The sequence below is a fragment of the Athene cunicularia genome (assembly GCF_003259725.1).
Source record: "Athene cunicularia isolate RWA chromosome 3 unlocalized genomic scaffold, athCun1 chr3_part1, whole genome shotgun sequence".
NCBI classification, from domain to species: domain Eukaryota; kingdom Metazoa; phylum Chordata; class Aves; order Strigiformes; family Strigidae; genus Athene; species Athene cunicularia.
The window spans coordinates 59,489,924-59,513,062 of record NW_020799097.1 but is presented as its reverse complement, the minus strand read 5'-3'; the positions used below and the strand labels follow the sequence as shown (position 1 = coordinate 59,513,062).

General features: G+C 38.5%; 1 protein-coding gene across 1 annotated transcript in view; it reads left to right on the top strand.

Moving 5' to 3' along the window:
• The first annotated feature begins 14,606 nt into the window (after nt 1-14,606).
• Nucleotides 14,607-23,139, top strand: part of LOC113477854 (vesicular inhibitory amino acid transporter-like) — a 33,591-nt gene continuing 25,058 nt past the window's right edge. Inside the window, exons 1-2 of the mRNA XM_026844534.1 lie at nt 14,607-14,802; nt 22,873-23,111. Coding sequence (XP_026700335.1) covers nt 14,607-14,802; nt 22,873-23,111 — 435 coding nt within the window. The remainder of the gene's footprint in view (nt 14,803-22,872; nt 23,112-23,139) is intronic.

Genomic DNA, 23,139 nt, shown 5'->3' with positions numbered 1-23,139 from the left:
AAAAAACCTTAAAAGTTGTTTGAAAATTACCTGTAATTCCAGACTTTAGGAAGCTGATAAATTAGTACAAGTAACTGTCTCCTAGCTCCATATTTTGATTTTCTTCTACTATAAACTTAACAAAATCTCACTAGGGACTTGTCATGATTTATCTATTGTTTATGAAATCACTTAAAGACTCCCAGTTTAGATTATTAAATATAAAAAAATGAAACAGTTGAATAGGTTAAAACATAAATTATATCTCAAATCTCCAAGAGGAAATTATTGATTCCTTACCACTATGGTAGAGGGTATTGAAGTAATATTTAGGATGTCCTATCCTGCAGGATATACATACATACAGAATGCAAAACCACTGTCAAGTCAGTTCATCTTCCTAATCTCTGGATTAACATAAAATGGGTTCACACTCCAAAACTGTTAATTACCAGGACAGCTGGGAACTACCAGCATGCATCCTCACCCATCCTGAGAGTCTGTCTGCCTGATGAAGGCCTTGAGGTGATCCCTCTTTGGGGAGACTTCCCCCACTTCTGGGACTAGGATTTAAACTCAGGATGTCATTCTGGCTCTGCACCTGAGTCATGCTGCAGGTGTGGTTGTGCATACCTCCTCGCTTCTGACCCTGACCCATAGACTTGGCTCTCTAGCCTGGTCCCAGACCTGTTTCGTCACTACAGATTTGTTTGGTGATCACTGGACTAGGTTCAGTCATGGCTACAATCACTGGACCCAATCTACTTTCCTTGTTCAGCTTCTTGTCAGGAAGGCCACTGCCCTCCCTGCCTTGGTGTTGTCCTCAGCTGTCCTCTGCTTCTCCTTGCAGAGTAACCCACCTCGTCCTGCTCCCTAACACTGACAGGAAAGCATGCATAAGGATTCAAAATCTGCATAGGGTAGGAAAGTGACCTGGGTAGGCTCAGCACACTATGGTTCTTCAAGGATGTCCTAGGAAGCCTTGTATCCCCAAATTAGAAATTAGGAGAAGGGGTTAGGAGTAGATCACAACCCCCTTCCATGGATAGAAGGCCCATATTGTTGAGGTGCAGGGAATGATGAGGCAGCCCTTGAATCACAGTGCTCTCCTGCCATTATGTCCTGCTGGAATGGATGTAGTTCCATGTCTCAGAGAATTTGAATCATAGACAATATAATACAAACCCATTTACATTGCTCAGCATTGAGAGTGTTTTCCAGCACGATGACTGAAGGTAATACAAAATATAGCTTTAATGAGAGACAACCTTTACCTTGTAGACCTTATATGAGTGAAGAGGTAAAATAAGCAAGAGGTGGGAAAAAGGAAAAAAACCTTGAATTTTGGCAAAGCAGACTTTTAACAGCTAAGGTCTTTGAAGAATTTTTAAATATATGTATTTATAGCCACAGTAATTTATTGCAGAATATATTGCATACATTTGCCAGATACTATCAGTAGCCACTCATGAGTGGTGCACTCATCTATGCTAGCTTTAACCCTCAGCAAGAGCTGTTCAGGCAGCCTAAACTTGATTGGAAATTTCAAAATATTTTTTTTTCCTTGAAGGTCAACTTCTTGGAGGTGATTTCCTGTGAATATCAGCTTAATTTTAAAACAAAATGTTAACTTCTAGGAGTATTGCTTGCAGAGGAAAACTTGATCTAAGTGCTTGACCTGAAAGAATTAAAAAAAAAAAAAAAGTAAATAACATGTTAAAAGAATATTGTATACTTATAAATATGGAATTTGGTTATAATTGTCAATACCAAATTGAGCTTTTTTTTTTTTTTTTTTCTAATCAAAATGCATTTGGGCTAGAATTTGGGGACTGTGATTGGATTTGAAGGAGCAAGGAAAAACATCCTTCAAGCAGGCAAATGTTACTGTTGAAAAAGTTTGTTCTCACCCGTGCTTAAAAAAAATTGAGTAGGATCAGAGATTTAGTGGGAAGACATCCAACTTCTTAACTTCTTTTTCCCTTGTGCAGTAACCAGTAAAGCTTCTCCCAGCTCACACAGCACCATCACCACCGTCTGACCCGAGGTTACATGCATCATTTTGTCAGAGCTAGTCTTGAGCGCAGGCAGCCTAGTCTCTAGGAAGGTGTGTGGCAGGCTGCACTCAGAGCCTTGACAAGGACTGAGGAAAGGTAATGCCTTTTTCTATGGGATAAGTGTGGTCTGACCATGTGTCAGTACAATTAACTAGTTTCAGGGTTTTCTTTAGTATGGTTTAACACTGAGATTTCGGGGGGGACTTTATGCATAAGGTTATTACAATGCTGAATAAAGGCTCTTGATCTCTATTGAAGTGTCATGGTAGAGATCACAGGTTTTTCAAAGGACAGAAAAAAAACCTTTTTTGATTAACTGAAACTGTTACTATCAATAAAGGAAATAAGAAATCTAAGAAAAATATATGTAGATGTCTACCCACAGATATAATGAGATAACAAAATAAGACTGATACTGGTTTGTCACCTGAAACTACCAGACCTTTTTCAATTTAGAATCATGGGATCCAGTAGCCCAAATCATTGACAAACAGTTGAAAACAAATCAGAGTGAAAATAGCACTGTCAAAAATAAAGGAAATTTGGCTTTATTTTATCCCTGTATTACATGTGAACCTGATTCTGAAATACTAATTAGTATTAGTAGGATCAGTGTGAATGGTGTTGAAGGTTATAATCAGTATGAGCAAAACAATTTTTTTTTTTTGCCTTACATTGTAAATGAAAAAGAAAAAAATGTGTTTTAGATAGTACATTTATGAAAGGTTAGGATTCTGAGTAGCAAGCAAGGATTACTTTGGCAAGATGTGTAGGCATTTATATCTGAAAAGCAAATGGAATTTAATTATTTTGACAAACCACTGTGGTTTTCAAGATTCATTGCTCATGAAGAAAAATTAATATGCTTAATAAGTGATCATTCTTGTTCCAGCCTAGTAGTTCCAAACTTTTAAATGCTCTTTTCTTAATTCTAGTTAGCATATTAAGCATGGAATTATATAATTTTCAATATATCATTTGAGCTATAGTGGTTTATTTAGGAAATGTTTTGCAGTCCTGATCTGACCAAAAAACTGCTTCTCTGCTACCAAGTGTCAGTCTTCTTCTAGCTTCAGCTGTATTTTTAGGCGGTAAGAGTTCCCTCATTTTTTGGATGCATTTCACCTCAGTTTCTGTCACAGTGAGCTCCTTGCTCTCCTTCCATTGTGGCACAGCCTCCTTTTGGTGCTCCCCAGCACTTCTTATCAGAAAGCTGGTGTATTTTATAACTAGACTGTGGCATTTGAACAACTGGAACACAGAGATCCATATCTACACTTACAGCATTCTCCTGGATCTGTTGCAATGGCTGTCCTAACAAGGATGTTTTTTGGGGACTCACAGCTTCATTCACACCCATACCTTAAATTTCTGGGGTATCTCTGAATGTCATACCTGATTCAACTTCACAGTCCTGGTTGAGATGAATTCAAACATTAATATTTTCTGATAGTACCATTTCATCTTCCAAATTCTGGGGTGAGCTACTAATTTCAGTATATCCAAGTCCCTCTTCCAGGACTTAACACTAGGTCTGGTTATTTCTGGTCCCCCATTTGAAACCTAAGACAACATTATCATGTTCCAGTGGGGAAACATGCCCAGCTGTTCTCAGCTTTAGGCAGATACACATTCCTTCCAACATTCATGGAAAAGAATCCATGACTGGTATAAGTAACTGAGAGAAGAGACAGCTGCTCAGTATACTTCAGGGTCTCTGAGTCACATCCCATCAGCATTAGACACAACGGCCATGTTTACTATGCCCAAGGTTTTGAAATGCCAAACAGACACCCTACTGTATTGATACTCATTGCATGACAGTTCTTACCTTCATTGTCAGCACTGATACTTATTTGCCATTGCTGAAAGTTTGAAGTGTTAAGGTCTACCAGGGCTGCATGCGATATTGATTTGATGACATATGCCATTTAAAACCTACAGAAAGCAAATGAGGAATCTTTCTCGCTCATAGAGTTCCAGTAAGAATGAATGTTTCACAGACCTTTTGCTGTATCATGGGTATCACGAGGATCTGGTACCATGAGGAAAATATTATCCATAGCATCGTCTGCACTTAGACTGATTCCACTTGCCCTAAACTTACTCTAGAATCCTCCTCATTCCATTTTTTCTACATCTGTCCTCCTATTCTTTATCCCTCACTCTTGCTGAAGACACTAGATTTCTTTCTTCTCCCTATAACAGGCAGCAGATTGACTGCGCTGGCTAGAGGAGGGAAAGAACACTTGTATCCTAAATGATAACTTTCTGCTTTACTCTCACTTGTAAAATAAGTTTCACAGCACCGAGTCCAAAGTCCCTCTCACATCCGTATGTAGCATCCTGCTGTTGTGCATGCCCAGTCTTTTTAGAGAAGCCCGGGTCCTGTGAGAGTTGAATGAAAAACGTCAATTCTATTCAGTGCCTAACATAAGGCATAGTGGGTGGCTGCCCACACATGCAGAAAGTGCAAAAATCTGTCTGCAGGATGCTTCCCACACATTTCCCAATCTTCCCTTGTTCCCCTGCTACTATCCTGAACCTGAAGCCTAGAGTCAGGACATATTACCCAACCTTTTATTCTTTTAGCAACTTCTCTGAGGTCTATACTTCTAGGTTAAACACTGCCACAATGTGCAGAGTTTCCATCACTCAGCAGAAAGCCTTGCAAAACTCATCTCCCATTGCAAGGACTACAAGAAGGGACAAAGAGATGGGCTTTGAACCATCAGTGTGTGAAGAACAGGCTTATGTCCCCTCTCTCTCTTTCCAAGTAATCTGTTCCATTTTATAGCACCTCTCTGCATAAGTACAGACCAGTTGCTAGTGTTAGAATTCCTTTTTCTACTAAAACTTGTCTCCTGAGAAGAACAACTGATTTTCCATACGAGTATAGTCATGCAATTTGGAAGAAGGGACAGCAACACAAGATGCAGCACTGGGGCCTCGCTGTCTCTTGGGGGCCCACCAATGGAATGGGAATATTTTTCTGCTTGAAAGCCCAGTTTCAGGCTAGTGGCATTAGTCCTTAATGGCTATCAGCAAAGCAGCAATGCTGGAAAGTTTTCTGGCTGTGAAACAACAGCCTGGCTTTGATAGTGAGCTACCTCTGGTGGCTGAAGGCCTGAGGAACTAATTTCCTTCATCCTCTACATTTTCTTTTGGGTGATTTATGGGGTGGCCTGACAGTCTTACACACTCTGCCAAGAAATAAACATATAGTGAGTGGAGTAAGGGGAAGGATGATCTCCTCCTCATCCCCTTGACAGAGAAAGGGAAGGGTTGAAGAAATACAGGTTTCCAAGGCAGAAGACGGCTCCATTGAGGACTGTGAAAAAACATCAGAAACATCCCCCATGTCTAAACAGGGTGGAGTTTTTTCTATGCAGAACAATGATAGGTGTCTGTGAGCCCAGACAATGATTGTGGCCTGGTATTTTAAGCAAGAATCAGCAGTGAGGTATTTCTTCTTTGGAACAGAAAAGTAGCCCTACATTATTAGCATGTGTACAGGCAGCTCATACTCATTTATTCAGGCAAAATAAAACCATCTTATTTTGTGAAATAAGAAAATCTCATTGGGACAAGAATGATCAATCACAAAACAGTTTTATATAAGAATATTAACTTGTCACTAACTTCCATATTGTTTCCATCTGTTGAATTAACTAAATAATTCTAGGATTTGGTTACTGTGATCCAGCACTGCCTTACTTGAGAAGCAATACTGTAAAGGGAATATTCAGCCTTCCTTTAAAATAAGTTTCCAACCCTTTTGCTTGCAGTGATAGAATTTAAAATATGTTTAAGTCCTACTGCTGAATCACTAAATTTAAGGAATTGAGCAACTGAACTTTACCTCTGTGTCAAGATACAATGAACTTTACCTTTGTGTCAAGATACAATACACACAACTTCATGAGAAGTTAGAAATATCTCTGGACACGTCTTATTTCTAACCCATAGCCCTCTTCAGAAAAAGAACCCTTGTCAGGCCTGTTTATAACGAGCATTATAGGTGAACAGGACTTGCTAAGAGGTGAATAGCAAGAGCAGAACACAGTTGTTAGAGAGGGGAAAAATGTTTGATTTACAAATCACCTCAGAAGACCGGATCTGACTGTAGAGCAAATGGACATTGTATGACCTATACCAATACAACTATTTTTAGTAACAGTAAATATTTTCCTGATCTCTGTCTGGGAAAAAAGAGTTGGGTTATTCCACTGTATTTTCAGCATTCATGACTTACTCATTTCAATAGCTTATTGTTCAAATCCACAGTACACATAATAAGGATACTTATGCTATACTGTGATTGTATTACCTTAAATCAACAGCAATTTACTGTAACAACTTTTCATTATAGTTTTTCAGCATATGCCAAGGGAACCTTCCTTTTATTACAAATTAACAGTAAGTAGTCTCTTATTAAAAATCTGAGATGAGATGAGAATACCTCCCAGCCGTACGTCCTGACCATATCAATAGGTAATTTTTTCCCATTCCTCTGGTTTATATGGAACATGTGTGAAGCCCAGTATTGCTTTTCAACCCTTTTTATTCTTGGTTGCAGCTAACAATCTCTGGTTGGGAAAAGTGATGATGATAACATTTAAGGGTTTCATGGAGCAACAGATGCTCATCAGTCTTTAATCGTATCCTCTCTCCTCTCCCCTCCTCTCCTCTCCTCTCCATGCTGTGCTGCTTCTTTAACTTTGCCTGCCTCTGTCAGCAAACACTTTGTGGCACACATAGAACCACAAATTCAATCTTGCTATAACAAGGGTAATAACAGTTGGAGTTCTTGCTAAAATATATATTTGAACTTTAATTTTTTTTTTTGTTTCCACACAAGGAAGAAGCTAAAGGTTCTGGCTGTGATTTTTCATGAAGCCATCAGTTCCTTGCTCTAAAGCAAGTGCTGTTTCAAAAGTAACCAGTGCCTTTAAAAGCAAACAAAAAAAAAAGGTCTCTCATGCTTGTTGTTGAAATACTAATTTTTACAGTATAGACAGATATGAGTGTATAACATTAGAGTTGTAATCTGAGTAATATAAATTAAGTATCTCTATTGTTGTACATATATCATCTGTATAACTACTGAAAAGATTATTGATCTGTAAACCAAGAACACGTAGAAAAAAATGAAAACTAAAATCATCAGGGTAACAAAAATATACTAAGAAAGACTTTGTGTATCTTACAGGAAAAAATGCATGACTGAAGATTAATAGAGATGGGATGGAACTTGAGTATGAAGCTCAATGTTATGCACATAGGGCTAACAGAAATGTCTGCAGTGAAAAGTCAGTTGCAGAATACAACTGAAAAGGTGAGAGACTTGTACATGTTAATCAATCACAAGTTGTCTGTGATTCACAAATGTGATGATATAATGAAAAAGACAAATACACTCTCTACATCTCAAATATTTCCCACAAAAGAAGAAAAGATTGACAGCATTGTTCAAGCTTTGAGAGATCTCGTGAGGTACTGAGTGCAGTTCTCATTATTCACATTCAAGAAAAATTAATTCAAAATTAAATGAGACACAAGATTATTAGATGATTCTATGGGAAAAGACTAAGAGACACTTTTCTTTCAAGTAAAAAAAAAATAAAAGCTGTATGACTACTGTCTAAGAAAACATTTGTGTTAGGGCAAAAGCACACAGCTAATTCTTGTTACTATGAATTGGCAGAAGTTAAGTAAGAATAAATATAAGCTAGAAATAACATTGCAATTTCAGTGCAATACCCATTAAGGACAAATACCACCAGACTGAAACTGAGCATTCAAGCAGGTAGGTAATCTCTTCCCATCAGAAAACCCCCAGGAGACAGTGAAGCACCACTGCTGCAGCTTGGGTTGCTGTCACTTCTTCCAAACTGCATAATTAGACTGATATGGAAAACAGCTTGTTCTTCTCAGGAGGCAAAAGGAAGACTAGGAAAATATGGACCCATTGCTCAACAAAGCAGGGCAGCTGGTTACACAGGACATGGAAAAGGCTGAAGTAATGAATACCTTCTTTGTCTCGCTCTTTATTAGCAAGTCTGGCCTTCAGGAATCCCAGATCCCAGAGATGAAGGGGAAAGGCTGGAGCAAGGAAAGTCTATCATTGGTGGAAGAAGATCATGTCAAGGAATACTTAAGAAAACCGGATGGTCCATGGGCCCTGATGAGATGCATCCATGAGTGCTGAGGAAGCTGGCTGGGATCATTGCAAAGCCACTCTTGATAATCTTTGATTGATCATGGCAACTGCAAGAAGTACCCAAAGACTAGAGGAAAGCAAATGTCACTCTTGTCTTCAAGAAGGGCAAGGAAGGGAACTACAGGCCAATAGTCTCACTTCAGTCCCTGAAGAGGAACAACCCCAGGCACCAGCATATACTAGGATCGACTTAGCTAGAAAGGAGCTCGGCAGTAAAGGACCTGGGAGTCCTGATGGATGCCGTGTTGAATATGAGGCAGTAACGTGCCCATCTGAACATGAGAAAACTCTTTTTCACTGTGATGGTGACCAAGTACTCATACAGATTGCCCAGGGAGGTTGTGGAATCTCCATTCCTAGAGATATTCTGAAGCTATCTGGACATGGTCCTGGGCACCTGGCTCTAGATGGCCCTGCTTTAGCAGGGAGGTTGGACCAGGTGACCTCCAGAGGTCCACTCTAACTTCAGTCATTCTGTAATTCTGTGATTCTTCTCATGGGAATAATTTCTACAAGAAACCTTAGAAGTTTTAAATCAAATTTGATTAGTTTAAGGAACAGATTACATGAGAAATTTGTCCATAATAAAAGACTAGAACTGATGATAGTGGAGGACTCATTCCTATCTGTCCTACCCTAAAAAATTCTCATTGAAAATACTTACTGATAGAGGTAGAAATGAGATATTGCAAATATTAGAAAATTATTTATGTTGTTTAATCATACAGTGATATGTGTGCTATGCATAATTTAGGATGCTTTTTTACCTAAAAAATAATGAGCTAGGTATTTTACAGACACAGCAACAAGAAATCTTCCCTGTAATCAAGCCACTATGTCAACTCTCCTTACATTTAATGAGCCGGTTCACTTAGAATATACAGCAATATCCTTTTTTATGGGTAGATGTATAATATAAAGGACACTGATAACAAAGAGCGAGCTTCAGGAGTTGGCCAAATGTGAGTTTCAGCAGTGGGACTTATTATAGGGACACACTGTTATTTCCATTCTCATTTCTAACTTCTACTGCTATCCCCCTGACCTTGCTCAGATTCATTCAGTTCCTTAGAGTCAGCAGCTGGATGCTGTACATACCCAACCCCCTCATGAGTCTTAATTATTTTATTATCTTATGGGCTGACCCTAAGAAGTGAAAAGTCATATGCATGTGACTCAGAGGGAATTGTTCATGAGGGTCTGCAATTTGGCAAGAAGTGCTCAGTAATTCTGTGTTTAAAATATGAATAACTTCTTTATACACAATCTTAGAAGTAACAATAAGTCTATTGTATTGCTATTACAGTGTGTTGTAACACAGCCTGTGCACCAGCTGTTCTTGTTTACAACATGAGAAAACCCTTCATCATAAAGGCTTATGTTTAAACAGAAAGCATGTCATGTATTCTGCTCATGAGATAAGCATGTAATTCTTATGAACGAATATATGAGCTAACCATAGTATTTGATGATCACTTCGATCTAATTAGGTTGTGGTTGAATTAACCTTGATCTTTCATCTTATATCCTCCACCTATATCTGTGCATGCATGTATATCTACAGATTTAACTTAGAAAGAATGTGGGTTTTATTAAGCTTGCTCTACTAAACAGGTAGTAAGGTGCTATTATCATTATGTAGAATTAATTGCTTTAGTTTAATTAACTGAATTAATTTGCATCCTCTTCTGTTTTCTCAAAATAAGTCTATTTTTTAATCTAAAACACTGTGTCGACATATGCAATATGTAGAGTGCCCTTCTATTTATATAATACTGATAATAAGCCACCACACAATTCCTCTTAAGTTCTCAGTAATGAAGTGCTGGCATGTGTCTGATTTTTCTCCACATGGTTTTAACGAAGAGCTTTTCAGTTTTACTAGTACATAATTAGAATATATGCATAAATCCCACTCTATTGCTCCAATGTAATTAAAGATCTTTCTTCAAGAAGAAAATTATAAAGCTTTTTTAAGCAGAGTTGCTGAAACTTGAAATCCTTGACTAAATGCATTTTTATGCATGAAGCAATCTTCTGAAATAGTTCTGAAAACAATTAATAATGGTCTGCTTAAAAGAAACTGTCTTAGTTGTTTTATGTGGGAGAGGAGTTTCTCAGTGTTGTCTTCAGCACAACTTTTATAACAGACTTAAGAAAAGCAGAATGTTCAGGCATTCTGCTCATGTAGAAGATGCAAAATCCCTTTGTGATAATTAGCTTAAATAAATCTCTTGACAGGTAAAGTTATTTACCTATCTGGATGCCTTATACTATATATTCCAGTAAAGTGTAAAGCAGAAGAGTCACTCTTACTCCAACAATAAGCATTTTAGGGCTATACAAGTCATATTAATTTATTTAAACTTCACCTCCTTTGCCCAGGATGCAGCAGAGGTAACTAACAGTTTCAACACTTTGCACAGCAATTTCTGGGCTTCTTTTACTGCCTGGGATGGTTGGAGGAGTTCCTGGAATTTGTCTAAGAATTTTGTGGTACCTACTGCTGCTGGAAAAGTGTGGGTACTACTAGAAGCTTTGGCTTCTAGCAAACGCAGTTTGTAAAAATGTCTGCTAGTCTTTCCTGCTCAAAAGGTGCTCAGAGATTTTTTCTGTCATCGAGTCCTGATTAAGGAGCAGCCAACACCCACTGAGCTAGTGCTAGCAAAAGATCTATATAACTACCACACCTACAGTGCAGTAAGTAGTAGCTAATAGATGCAGTAGTTCGTACAGAAGAGTGCATGGAAGGGAGCTGGAAGCCCGCTTACAGCAGCGTGTGCCACAAGGCACGGTCCTCAGCATCAGCTGGAGCACCTAGTCGTACAGTAGAGGCCTCGACTCAGAGCTCTGAAGGGCAGATATGGCCATCCAGGTCTGAGGCTACAGGAAGGGCCTGGTGCCTCTCCTTGGGCTGGGGCAGGAGAAGATTGTGTCCTTGACTGCAGGAGGTGTGCTCTGGCTGAGGACCTGCAATGCCAAAAGGAGAAGACAAGCAGACTATGCAGTGTCAGGAAAAAGATTGACAGGTTCTTCACAAAGATCCTGCAGAGACAAAAGCTCAAATCATCCATCTGCGCAAGAGAAGAAGCTGTCAGAGACCTGTACTTAAGCAGCAAATGAGACTTCCAAGATCAGGAATGTTGGGACTGACTGGGGAAGAAGCTCTACAGAAAGAGTTTGGGGGTCCTGGTGGGCAGCAAACTGAACGTGAGCCAGTGGCTGAGGGAGCAGGGCTTGTTCAGTCTGGTTAAGGGAAGGCTCCAGAGGTTCTGGGGAGAGGGGCAGCTCAACAGCAGCTTCCCCATATCTACAGGGAGATTATCAAGAAGGTGAGGCCAGACTCTTTGCTTTGTTGTGTGATGGGAAGTCAAGAGACAACAGACATAAGTTGAAACAAGAGTGGTTCAGACTGGCTGTAAAGAGGAAATTTCCTCCCATAAAGACAGTCTAGAAGTAGAGCAGATTGGTTACCCAGAGAGTAAGTCTCCATCTTTGGAGTTTTTTCAGCCTCAGCTGGAAGGACCCCTGAGCAATCTTGTCTGACCTCACAGCTGACTTGACTCTCAGCAGGAGTTCAAATGGAGGCCTCCTGAAGTCCCTTCTGACCTAAATTATTTTGTGATCCTATTATGAATAAAATATTTGTCATGTGCACTGACCAGTACTTGAACACAACATGAAAATATTGTGAAGATTTCATATGGTAACTCTTCAAGCACAGAGACTTGAATGGCCCCACATTCGATATTTATATTTAATCAGAAATGCTGCTTGGCATTGGACACTGTCACTTCCCAAAGGAGCAGTGGTTTAAAAAAAAATCATTAAAAGATTAAAAGATGAGATAAAAAGAAATAATATACATAGGGTTTTAATTGAGTTCTTGAAGAAAGACCATTACTGAAAGGGAAAAACAGAAGAGATAAACCACTTATGAAGCTTGATGTACTTCTAATCTAGAGACCAGAGCATGGCGGTTTTATAGTAAGAAACAAGAGATGTTTATTCAGCTGTTTTCTGCACCTTTTGTTTTCTCTGCTTATTCTGATTTAACCACCTGAAAAATGTCTATTATTTTGATTTAATTGCTGCATACTGTCTATTCTAATATGGAGGAGTGCTGATATTTAATCTCTGTTGGAAAATACAACCAAGTTTAGCACCTCAGATCATTTGTTTACATGTGAAAGCAAAGGACAATCATACCTTCTGCAGTTCTTTCTTTTTTCATATGTACTTACAATAATGGATGTCTGTGTTGTCAGACTATGTTATTTCACTATTTATCTACATATTTGAATTTGTTTCAAAAAATTAAATGTAAGAGACTTTGAGGAAAGTCACAGGACTAAACCAATGTTTCACCTAATCGTTCTTCTAAAATGTTTCTTACCAAGAATGAGAGTAAAATATTTTGTTTCCAAATGACTGTAAGCATCACAACACTGTCATCTTCTCTGTTAACTGCAACTACTCCTAAAAGTAACAGTTTCCACCACGGACAACACTAAATTAAATGCACAGACAGATGACAATAATGCCATGCATATAAATTACACCTGTATCTTCCTGTGTAGGATTCCTTGAAGACAATACCTATAATGAAGACATATAATAAGGGAAGAAACCCTTACTCTAAAGAATGAATTCTTGCATACAGGGGCTATAGATGAGAACTGAGAGAGCACAACTTGCTGATGAAGCAATACAGTTGGGCCTGTGGGACTACAAATAAACACAGAAAATTGCAGCTCTGATGGAGACACATTTTCTTTCCTGAAGGCAAAGTAAAAAACCTATTATACTGTTGAACATACATACAAAAATATCTAGCATGCTTTTCATGTTGTGCATCTCAGTTATTTCTAAAGAAGTAGAAATAATAATTTTATGTGCTACATAAGGAATTGCTTATGTCTGCTGGTCTTCATTATCATGACAATTTTTTTCTCAACAGCTGTCTCAACTTGAATTGTAGACATCAACTTCCCCTTTACTGTAGATATGCTTTATTGCTTTCCTATCCCTCACCCTAAGCAGCAAATTACTTCATCTGGATGTTACGTTTTCAATTAGTAAACTCTTGATCTTTTCCTTTTCAGTTTGTCATGGTCTAACCTCAGACAGCAACTAAGCACTATGCAGCTGCTCACTCACTCCTCCCCGCTTCTAGTGGGATGGGAGGCGAATCAGAAAAAAGTAAAACTCACAGGTTGAGATAAGAACAGTTTAATAACTAACATATCATATTTATTATTATAATTTGTTTTAATAATACTAATAACAATAATTGTAATGAAAAGTAATATAACAAAGAGAGACATAAAACCCAAGAAGAGACAAGTGATGCACAGTGCAATTGCTCACCACCTGCTGACCAATACCCAAGCAGTGATCTGCCCCTGCTGGCCAACTCCCCCCAGTTTATGGTATGGAATAGCCCTTTGGTATGGAATAGCCCTTTGGATAGTTCAGGTCAACTGTCCGGGCCATGTTGCCTCCCTGCTTCTTGTGCAGCTGCTTACTGGCAGAGCATAGGAAATTGAAAAGTACTTGACAGCATAAGAACTACTTAATGACAACTAAAACATCTGTGTGTTATCAACATTATTCTCACACTAAATCCAAACACAGCACTGTACCAGCTATTAAGAGCAAAATTAACTCTATCCCAACTAAAACCAGGACACAGTTCATTTCATAAGGAAGTGGAGGAGGATGTTAGTATCTATCCACTGTGGACTCATCTACATAACTGAATTTTTTCAGACATTACAGACTGTTTATTAGTGTTTGTGTGTGCTATTAATGTATGGATTGCTGAATTGAAGGGCAGTATGTTGGGCTGGATAGTTCTTTTACCATACCATCTAAAATTAGAATATAAATACATATTTATTTTTGTAAAACTGTCATTTAAATTCATCAAAACAAGAACAAAACTGAGTTAACATGCCTTCTACCACTGTGACTAATGTTTAAGATTAAATGTGAGTTATTTTATCAGTCCAGTAAAAGAATTATGCCATTGAATCACTGTGTAGGTACAGTTTCTGCATGAGCTGTAGAACAGACATTTGGCATATTCCCCCGCATTCATAGATCCATTTCCAGTCCTGTGAAACAGGTGCACCTCTGTAAGGGACTGTGTTGGACTGTATATCTCAAGCATTGCTGTTGCACCACCACCACTTCCTGGCCTCAGTGTCCCGTGGACATGGAGAAGTACGCTCTGGAGAAGAGGAACTGTCCCAGACAAAACCACGACATCCACCCGAAGTTAAATTGGGGTAAAGAAGACGTGCAGGCGGGCACGACCACCATGAACCCCTGTGCACACGCACATGGAGGACCACGAGGCAGCAATGAGCCCCGTGGAAATGGGTGGACTTTTTGGAGAAATCTGGGACAATAAAAGGGCTGCGTACTCCTCTCTCGGGATCTCTCTCTCTCTCCCTCTTGTCATCACTGTTGGAGCTGGGAGCACCATCACCTGCACCGAGATCAAGCCAACAGTACATCGCTGGATTCGTGGTGGTGGTAATTAATCTTGCTGCATCTCTACTGCTTTTCTTGCTTAAGGATTCTGACTTTTCCATCCTGTTTTCTCTCTGTCCTATTGCTATTACCAGTTGTATGCAAAATAAAGTTCACAAGGTTGTATGGCATCTGACCACGTTTGTGTCTTGATCTCACTCTTGGGATCATTTAAGAATCCTCCCTGATATCAGATCGGAACAACCTCTACAGAATGGTGTATCCCAAGAACTAATTAAAAAGTAAGCCTGAAAACATGTCATGGTTTGAGCCCAGAGGGTGAGTGAGCACCAGGCAGCCACACACTCACCTCTTTACCCCCAGCACGGGGAAGGAGAAAATAAAGCAAAAGCTCAGGAATTGAGATAAGGACAGAGAAGGATGATTCACCCATTACGGTCATGTGCAAGAGATAGACTTATTAGGGGAAGAAAAATAACGTCAATTTAATTCAGAAACCAACAGCAACACTTAACAGACAGAGTAGGACGATGAGAAGCATTACCACATCTTAAAACCATGTTCCTCCCCGCAGTGCCTTCTTCCCAGGCTCAGCTCTGCTCCCAATTTCTCTACCTCCTTTCCCCCAGTGGTACAGAGGGCAGGGACTGGGGGGCTGCAGTCAGTCCTGCCGTTTTGTCCATCATGAGGGTCAGGGGGAACTTCTTGCATTCTTCCTCTCCTCCAGCGTGGTGACCCTCTCACAGGAGACAGCCCTCAGTGAAATTTCTCTGATGTGAGTCCTTCCCACAGGCAGCAGTGTTTAGCAAGCTGCTCCGGTATGGGTCACCCCTGCGTGTTGCAGTCCTTCGAGTGCCAAACTACAACAATGGGGGCTTCCTCCCACAGAGTCCCAGCCTTCTTTGGGTACAGTCACCTGTTCCAGTGTGGCATCCTCCACAGGCTGCAGGTCAGAATCTGCTTCACTGTAGAACTGTGGACTGCAAGAAAGTCTCTGCACCAGCACACACCCCTCTTCCTGCCCCTTTCTTTCAGTGACGTCGATATTCCCATAGGTGTCTCCTTCACAGTTCCTCCTCACAGCTCCCCTTCCTCCTCCCAGGTTCCCCTTCTTAAATAAGTTATCACAGAGGTGCAGTTGCTGTTGCTAATTGGCTTGGCCTTGGCCAGAGACAGATCCAACTTGGAGCTAGGGGACCTTTAAGAAACTTCTCACAGGGGACCACCACTGTAGCCCCCTTCCTCACTACCAAACACCCCTGCCACACAGACAAACCCAGCACAAAAGGCAGTGCCAAAGAGCTGTGAATGCTATTTATGATTTGCTATTGTAATCTTAATTTAGCTCCTTTATGCATCATTACAATAGTCATTTACCACATAATCGCATATATTCACCCCCATCTTATCCCATGCTCAAAGGATGTTCTCCATATAAGAGTTAGTCAGAATTTCTTTTTAATCCTCATTCTCACTGTGGAACCTCATACAAAACAGAGCACACAACATCAAAACCACACCTTGAACACTGAATCATTACATTCCTACTATCCACAAGGCTATAATTTAAGACATGAAAATATCTAACTTTCTAAATCAGTAAGAGCAAAGTACTTCAAAATAAATTAGATTTAAAATCTTGTTCTTATTTCTTAAAAAAAAAAAAAAAAAAAAGTGAATCTTTTTCTACTATAATATTTAGCAATAGGGTTAATTATTTTAATTTACATGTATCTACATGTCTGAACAAAACCACAGATTATCAGCAAAATTGCCAAAGATGTTGATGAACTTGAATGTCAAATTTAATCCGTCTCTGGTGAGAGCGCTAAGATGGGCTACACTGCAGTGGCAGTTATTCAGAAATTGAAATGAGCATTTAGGAAATGCATAGTATGGCATTCACCTCACCCACCTTCACATGACTACAGTACAGATAGATATATAAATCTAAACTAGTGATCCCAGATTTCCCTTATATACAGAGGGGAAAAATGGTCAGTTTTATAGCACTGACCTGTGGCATCTGGCCTACTTCAGGTTCCAGATTTAGGCTGAGACAAACCATTCTCTAGAAGCACCTGTTTTATTCTACTATGTATATGAAAGGAGCCTAAATGGGTAGCTCAGAAAATTTTTCTGCCGCTCAGAGGAATCCCACCCATATTAACCCATGTGAAAAACATGATGCAGGTCACCAACCTGTAACTTAGTGCTGAAGTCAGAGAGAAAACACATTTCTCCATTAGCTACAAGGCTATCTTGAGAACATCAGTCATTTTAGTTCCACAACACTAATTCCTTCCTAGATACTGGTGGTTTCTCTTCAATGAAGTAGCCAATGGGAAGAAATATACCTCTACACAGTTAAGGACTACATCATAATGCATGTGTACAAATGGCCTGAATTAAAGTCAATGCCTACTTCTGGCATTTGCATCTCTTGTGAGCTTGATTTGAAGACCATATATTTCTTGAGGATCATTTTTGGGATATGTTTAAATAGCCACTCCTAATGAAGTATCTTTCTGTCTCTTTCCTTGGCATCCTTGCTGATCCTCACAAATTCCATTTCTTCTTTCAGCAGAATATCCTTAACTGTGAAAATTGCCAGGACTGATTCTCTTTCCCTCTATTGCAAGAAATAGAAACAATCTTAGCATATAACAACTTTGAGAAACTCAGAAAAGGATTCACAATTTTGGTTACATGTGGAGATTTTTGTGGCATGTCTTAGGCAATATTCATAAAATTCTTCATACTATGACGTCCTGCCCTTGATCTTTCCAGTTTCCTTTCTGTCTCTATGCCTGTTCTTATTTTTCTCTTTCTTACATCATGCAGACATATGTTTCTTGCAGTCCTCTTCCCTACTGTTTTCTTTATCCCTCCACTATTGGCTTACTTCCTTTCATGTCCATTAGGCTTTGAATAACTCCTTCTCCTCTGTCAAGAACTGTCCTCTACAAATTCTGGTCAATGATCAAGTACTTTCAAGAAACTTCCCAGTACTGATCTGTTCAGTGTTAACCACTCTATTCTGTTCTTTTTGTTTTAAATTGGTATCTCCTTAATTTTTTTCTGTCTGGATTAGAGTTTCTCTTCTTAGGGGAGAGACCTTATCTTTCATGCCCTTCTAAAATGCCACATACATTTATAGTCATATATTTATATATAAAAGTTTGCATGCATGAACATAATTTTAAATAAATATTCAGAAAGTTGTCAGAGTAATATGCATAGAGCAAACAATAATACAGAAAACCTTACAAAGTCATACAAATAAATGTAAGTGAATGCAAAGAAACCTTTCCACAAACATACAATCAACTAATAATATTGTCTTTCATCAGGGGGTATGCCTTCTCTGTGTCTGCTTTCCGAATTTGTATAATTGGTAGAAAAACCTGGAGAAGATGAATTTTGGTAATAAACCTGAGCATTCACAAGCAGTATCAGTTACAAGTGTGAAAGAAAGTTGCAAATATTTGTATTAGGGATCCACAGTACCAAAACTGAAATCCTTATTTCACTAAAAAAAAAATTACTTATATCAGTCACCATTAACCTACACAAGGCAAAGGGTGGATGGATAGTCTGTGATTTATTTTTTTTTTTCTGGATATGCCTGTCAAACTGAATTGTGGTTTGTTTCAGATATTTCTTTATTTTGCACTATTTTAGTTTAAAGTCATTTAAGCAGTACTGAAAGCTAGACTAATATCAAAAAAGAGCTTCTTTACCAAAAAGGACACTACTGAGGTTGTGCTGGAGAGTGGGTAGCCAGGATGTGCTTAAACTGTGCAACATGGACAATGGAGTGCACCTGCATTCCTCGTCGCTCCATCATACAGCAGGGTTCTGTCGGAATATACCATGATCTATTTTCCATGACTCAAATTTTCATGCTCTTGGACCCAGGTTTACACATAGGCCTACTGCATTGACATGGAAAGATTGGAAAAGCCCTTTAATTGCCAGCTGACTCCATTATGGGAAGTGATAGCAGTGCATATCCTCTAAGAAGACATATCTAGAAGTACTGTATTTGCCCCAGTTAATAGCCGCATGACTAAGAATGGTGACTACTTAAGACACCTTTTTTTGTGGAGATCTTCTCACTTGTGAAAGAGTGTGCTAAGCAGCCATGACATGCTACTACCCCAGTACTTGAACCAAACCAATGTCCCACAGTGGAAGTGATGAGGGAGACATAGGGTTGACTGTTATATAAAAAGATCTGTAAATACACTGCTATGTAAGATAAAAACATACGGGATTGAGAAACTGTTTTGTTCTCCTGCTTTTCATTGCTGTTCTGAAACACTGTCCTGAAGGTTATAACTGAAGGATCCTACAGTTAAATAGATTTTGAAGAAAACGTGGCCAAAACAAGTGGCAGCTCTGAAGACCTAATTCCCTCGATCATAAGCAAGTGCACTATGAAATCCTATCAGCCAAGAAAGGTGTTTTTTCTGAGACTATTCACTTACTCTTCCTGTTCCTGAAATTCAGCCCTGTCAAGCTTATGAACCGCAGTGACAGTCTTCTGCTTTACAAGAAGAAAATTTTAATCTTGATTTACGTACTGAAATAGAAATAGGTGAATAGGTGATGAGGACAATGAAAACCATGCTTACAGGTCTACCATAAATCAGGAAGTTTTTCCCTAAGACAAGACATAAGGTTTAATTAAACTTACAATATTGGCTTGTGTGGATAAAGAACATCTGCAGAAAGATTGTCCAGCAGAAGTAGTGCATGGGAAAAGGGAAGAACTGAACCACCCTATGTCTGAGTCCAGTTCTCATTTCTTGCCTTTACTGTTTATTATATTTCTGTTGGCCTAGTAGTAGCACAAAAAATTATGAAATTTGCTGCAGTCATCTAGTCAGCAGTTTTTAATGCAATAATAAAATCAGATTTGATATATCTTCCTTTGCTCATTATTTATGTCAGACAGTAGATATACAGTAGTGTAGTCTAAGAGCATAATTTGTCCTACTGACTGCAAAAATCAAAACTGCAGGTAATATATAGAGTGAAAAATCCATGCCCAGTAGACAAAGAAGGATAGACTCACAGATTGACAAATCGCTGTCTGTCTTGTCGTGTTAAATGTAAACATTTCATAAAGAAGCTGTGTCCTACTATTTGATTTTAAGACACTTAATCCAAAGGTGACTGCAGTATTAAAAATAAATAAAATAATAAATATTGTACAATTGTGATCTGTGTTGTCCTGTGCTATGCTGCGTGTCAGAGATTAATAATGATATTTAATTGAAACAAATAGTCCCAACAGTATACCAAGCTTGGGAGATCTAACATAAATATTTTATCAAAATACAGATATTTCTGAAAACATATAAACTTACTTGCATTTGTATTTGATAGTCAGTAGGAAAGAATGAACTTAAACCAAGTAAAATTTATTCTTTAAAATAGATTTTATGTTCTTTTGCATAACTGTGAAAGAATATTTTTAGCTATTATTTAATTTTTCTGACTTCCAGATGTGATGTATCTTGCAGATAAGAGATCTGAAAATGGGATTCTTTCCACTGCTGTCAGAGAGCCTTGGATAAAACTGGACAATTCCTCTCTAACCATGTAAAGGCAAATAAAATGGTTCTATATCCAGAGGTATCTCTGTTCCTAAATTTGCTTGCACTTCCCTTGATTAAGACAGCCGCATGAAACCCTGACTAATATACAAGGAAAAACAAACTAAAAAAAAAACAAACCCAACCCACACAACAAAACATAAAAGCAAAACAAAGAAAAACACAAAAACTATCAAGCAGAACTGATTGCTTTCTCAATAAATTCTTTTAGACAGAAAAAAAAAAACAAAAACAAAAACAAAAAAAACCCCAAACACAAATACCAGATAAACAATGCAATTTCTTATGTAATGCATCATTTGTAAATGAACAACTTTTGCATTTGAAGTAATTCAGTTCCTCAGGGTGTTAAAATGGTTCTCATCTGTATTTATACAGATTTATAAATAAAGTATTTTTAAATGCTAATTTTGTGTCCTATGAGGTTAAACCTTTCATAAGAGATAAGTCAACTACAAGAAAATGTTTCTGTCCAGAAGTGTAAATATCTTAAGAAGTAATGCTTAAGAATAAACTTACTTATGGAAAATACATACTAATATTTGCCACTTCTGATGGTTCCATTTGCGTATCTCAGACCATTCTGTACATATTAGGAAAATCAACCTTCTAATTTTTATGTTATTATTTTCTCTCTATAGACACTGTTACCAGGTTTACTTAATGTGAGCAGTATATACACTATCATAGAGCAGTTCCCCTCAGAAATCTGCCTGAAGCTTTCAGTTGGAATGGCTTTGATGAGAGAAACCGGGTCAAAATTTGCTGTAAAAACCATAGTTGTATTCTCAAGCACCTTCCAGGTCACTCCAGGAGATCACGATACGTTAGCGAGATGACTAGTGACATTCACTTTGGTCTTCAGAAATACCAATAAATGGATATTTTGACAAGCAAGGGCCACTTGTTCAGCTCAGGTCAACATTAGCAGATTTCACAATGTGTAAAAGAAAGACTCTAGAGCATACAGTGGTAAATCCATGGACATGGCACATACAGGTGTCAGTGAAGAGGTTTGCACAAGGTAGGTACAGGAACATAATTCTGACTGGTAGTATTTCTAAAATATTTCTGGGTTTTAGAACAGATGGATAAACTGTGGAGAGGTTCAGAATATTAGTTATGTGATGAGAACAAGAGAAATTTCAGTGTCTGGTCATAAAAGACAGAACAATGAAGGTTGTCTTCATGTTTATTTAATCCTGAGCACATACGAAGAAATAGACAACAAGGCCTGCATGAAGGATATTTAATTTTGGAAATGGGAAAGACCTGAGAGTTACTAGTAAGACTGCATTTCATATACATCTGGCAGGAAAGTCATCAGTTCAGAATTCTAGCTCAGAAATATAAGCTTCTATATTTTTTTTTGAGAACTCCAGAAATTTCGGCTAACAGGAAGGACATGCTAGTGCAAGTAAGGTCTGTAACTCATCTCACATGGTCCAATTTAGATCCCTTTTGAACAAGTACTTTTTTTTTTTTCCAGTGTGATCAGCAGTGTTGTACCAGTTACTCAGCTGTTAATATAGAAATATAGCTGTTAAAACCCAGTACTCTTAATTAAAAAACAGAGGGAAGCGGAATGAATGTAGAGCAGGCATGGGAAACAACAAAAGAAAAATGGGCATAAATAATCCTACAGCAGTGCTTCCCAGCTCTCTCTCTTTACCTTTCACAAATTCCATGGGCCATGAAAGAAAAGGATACTTTTGTAAATATTATTTTTAGGATTTTCATTGTGAATAATCATAATGTATCACTATGTATATCCATACGGTAAACATACAATCACAGCTCTATGTCATTCCCCTGTCACCAGCAACTGTGAATTAGATATAGTTACAAACAAGCTACTTCTTTTTTTTTCTTGCAACTTAGAGCTTTTTAAAGAACATTTTTAAAGTTCTACTGACCTCTGTAGACACTAAAACACAGCAGAAAATTCTCACATCTGGAAAAGTGAACTTATTTACATGCATTTACTTAGCAGTCAGTCCATCAACTCTAGTTTTTAATGAAGCATTTTTTTTTCCTTTGGCAGAACTATTTATTTGTATTAGAAACATGCATAATTTCCAGGAAGAGATTCTTGCAGCCACCTGTAGATGCTTCATGAATGACTGATCTTCATAGATACCATATGTAAAAGGAAAAGGATTTGAATTGTAAATTGCAGCTTGCAGACTACTAAATCTTACTGCAGACTACTCTGGGCAGTATGTTGAAGACCCTGGAGATATTTCTTTAGCTAGCGTTTGAAACTGGCACAAGTGGATGGACTAAGGACAACAAGCTTCATTAATCCTAGCTACAATATCAAGGCTAACATAACAAAAGGATTAACAGTGTACAACTGCTGAAAACAATAAAGACATGTAAGAAAATATTTTACTTTAATACTCAGTGTTCAGGATGGCTCACCTGAAGCAGACTTTTTCATCTCTTTTCAACTGCTTTAGGGAAACACCATCTCTCTTTTTAGGAATGGTGAGATGGGACAGCTGCCTTGACACTGATGAAGAGCATGTGCATTTTGCTAGAAGAGATGAACTGAACAGAACTCACAGTGAGGAGAGAGGGGAACCAGATGGACCTCTGAACTTTGAGCTTGATGTTTGCCACCAAGATCCAGAATACAAGTCCCCAGCTCCCCTGCCACATGCCCAGATCAAACTGATCACCAGCTGGGAAGCAGGATGGAATGTAACAAATGCCATTCAGGTAACCTTTTACTTCCCCACTTATTACA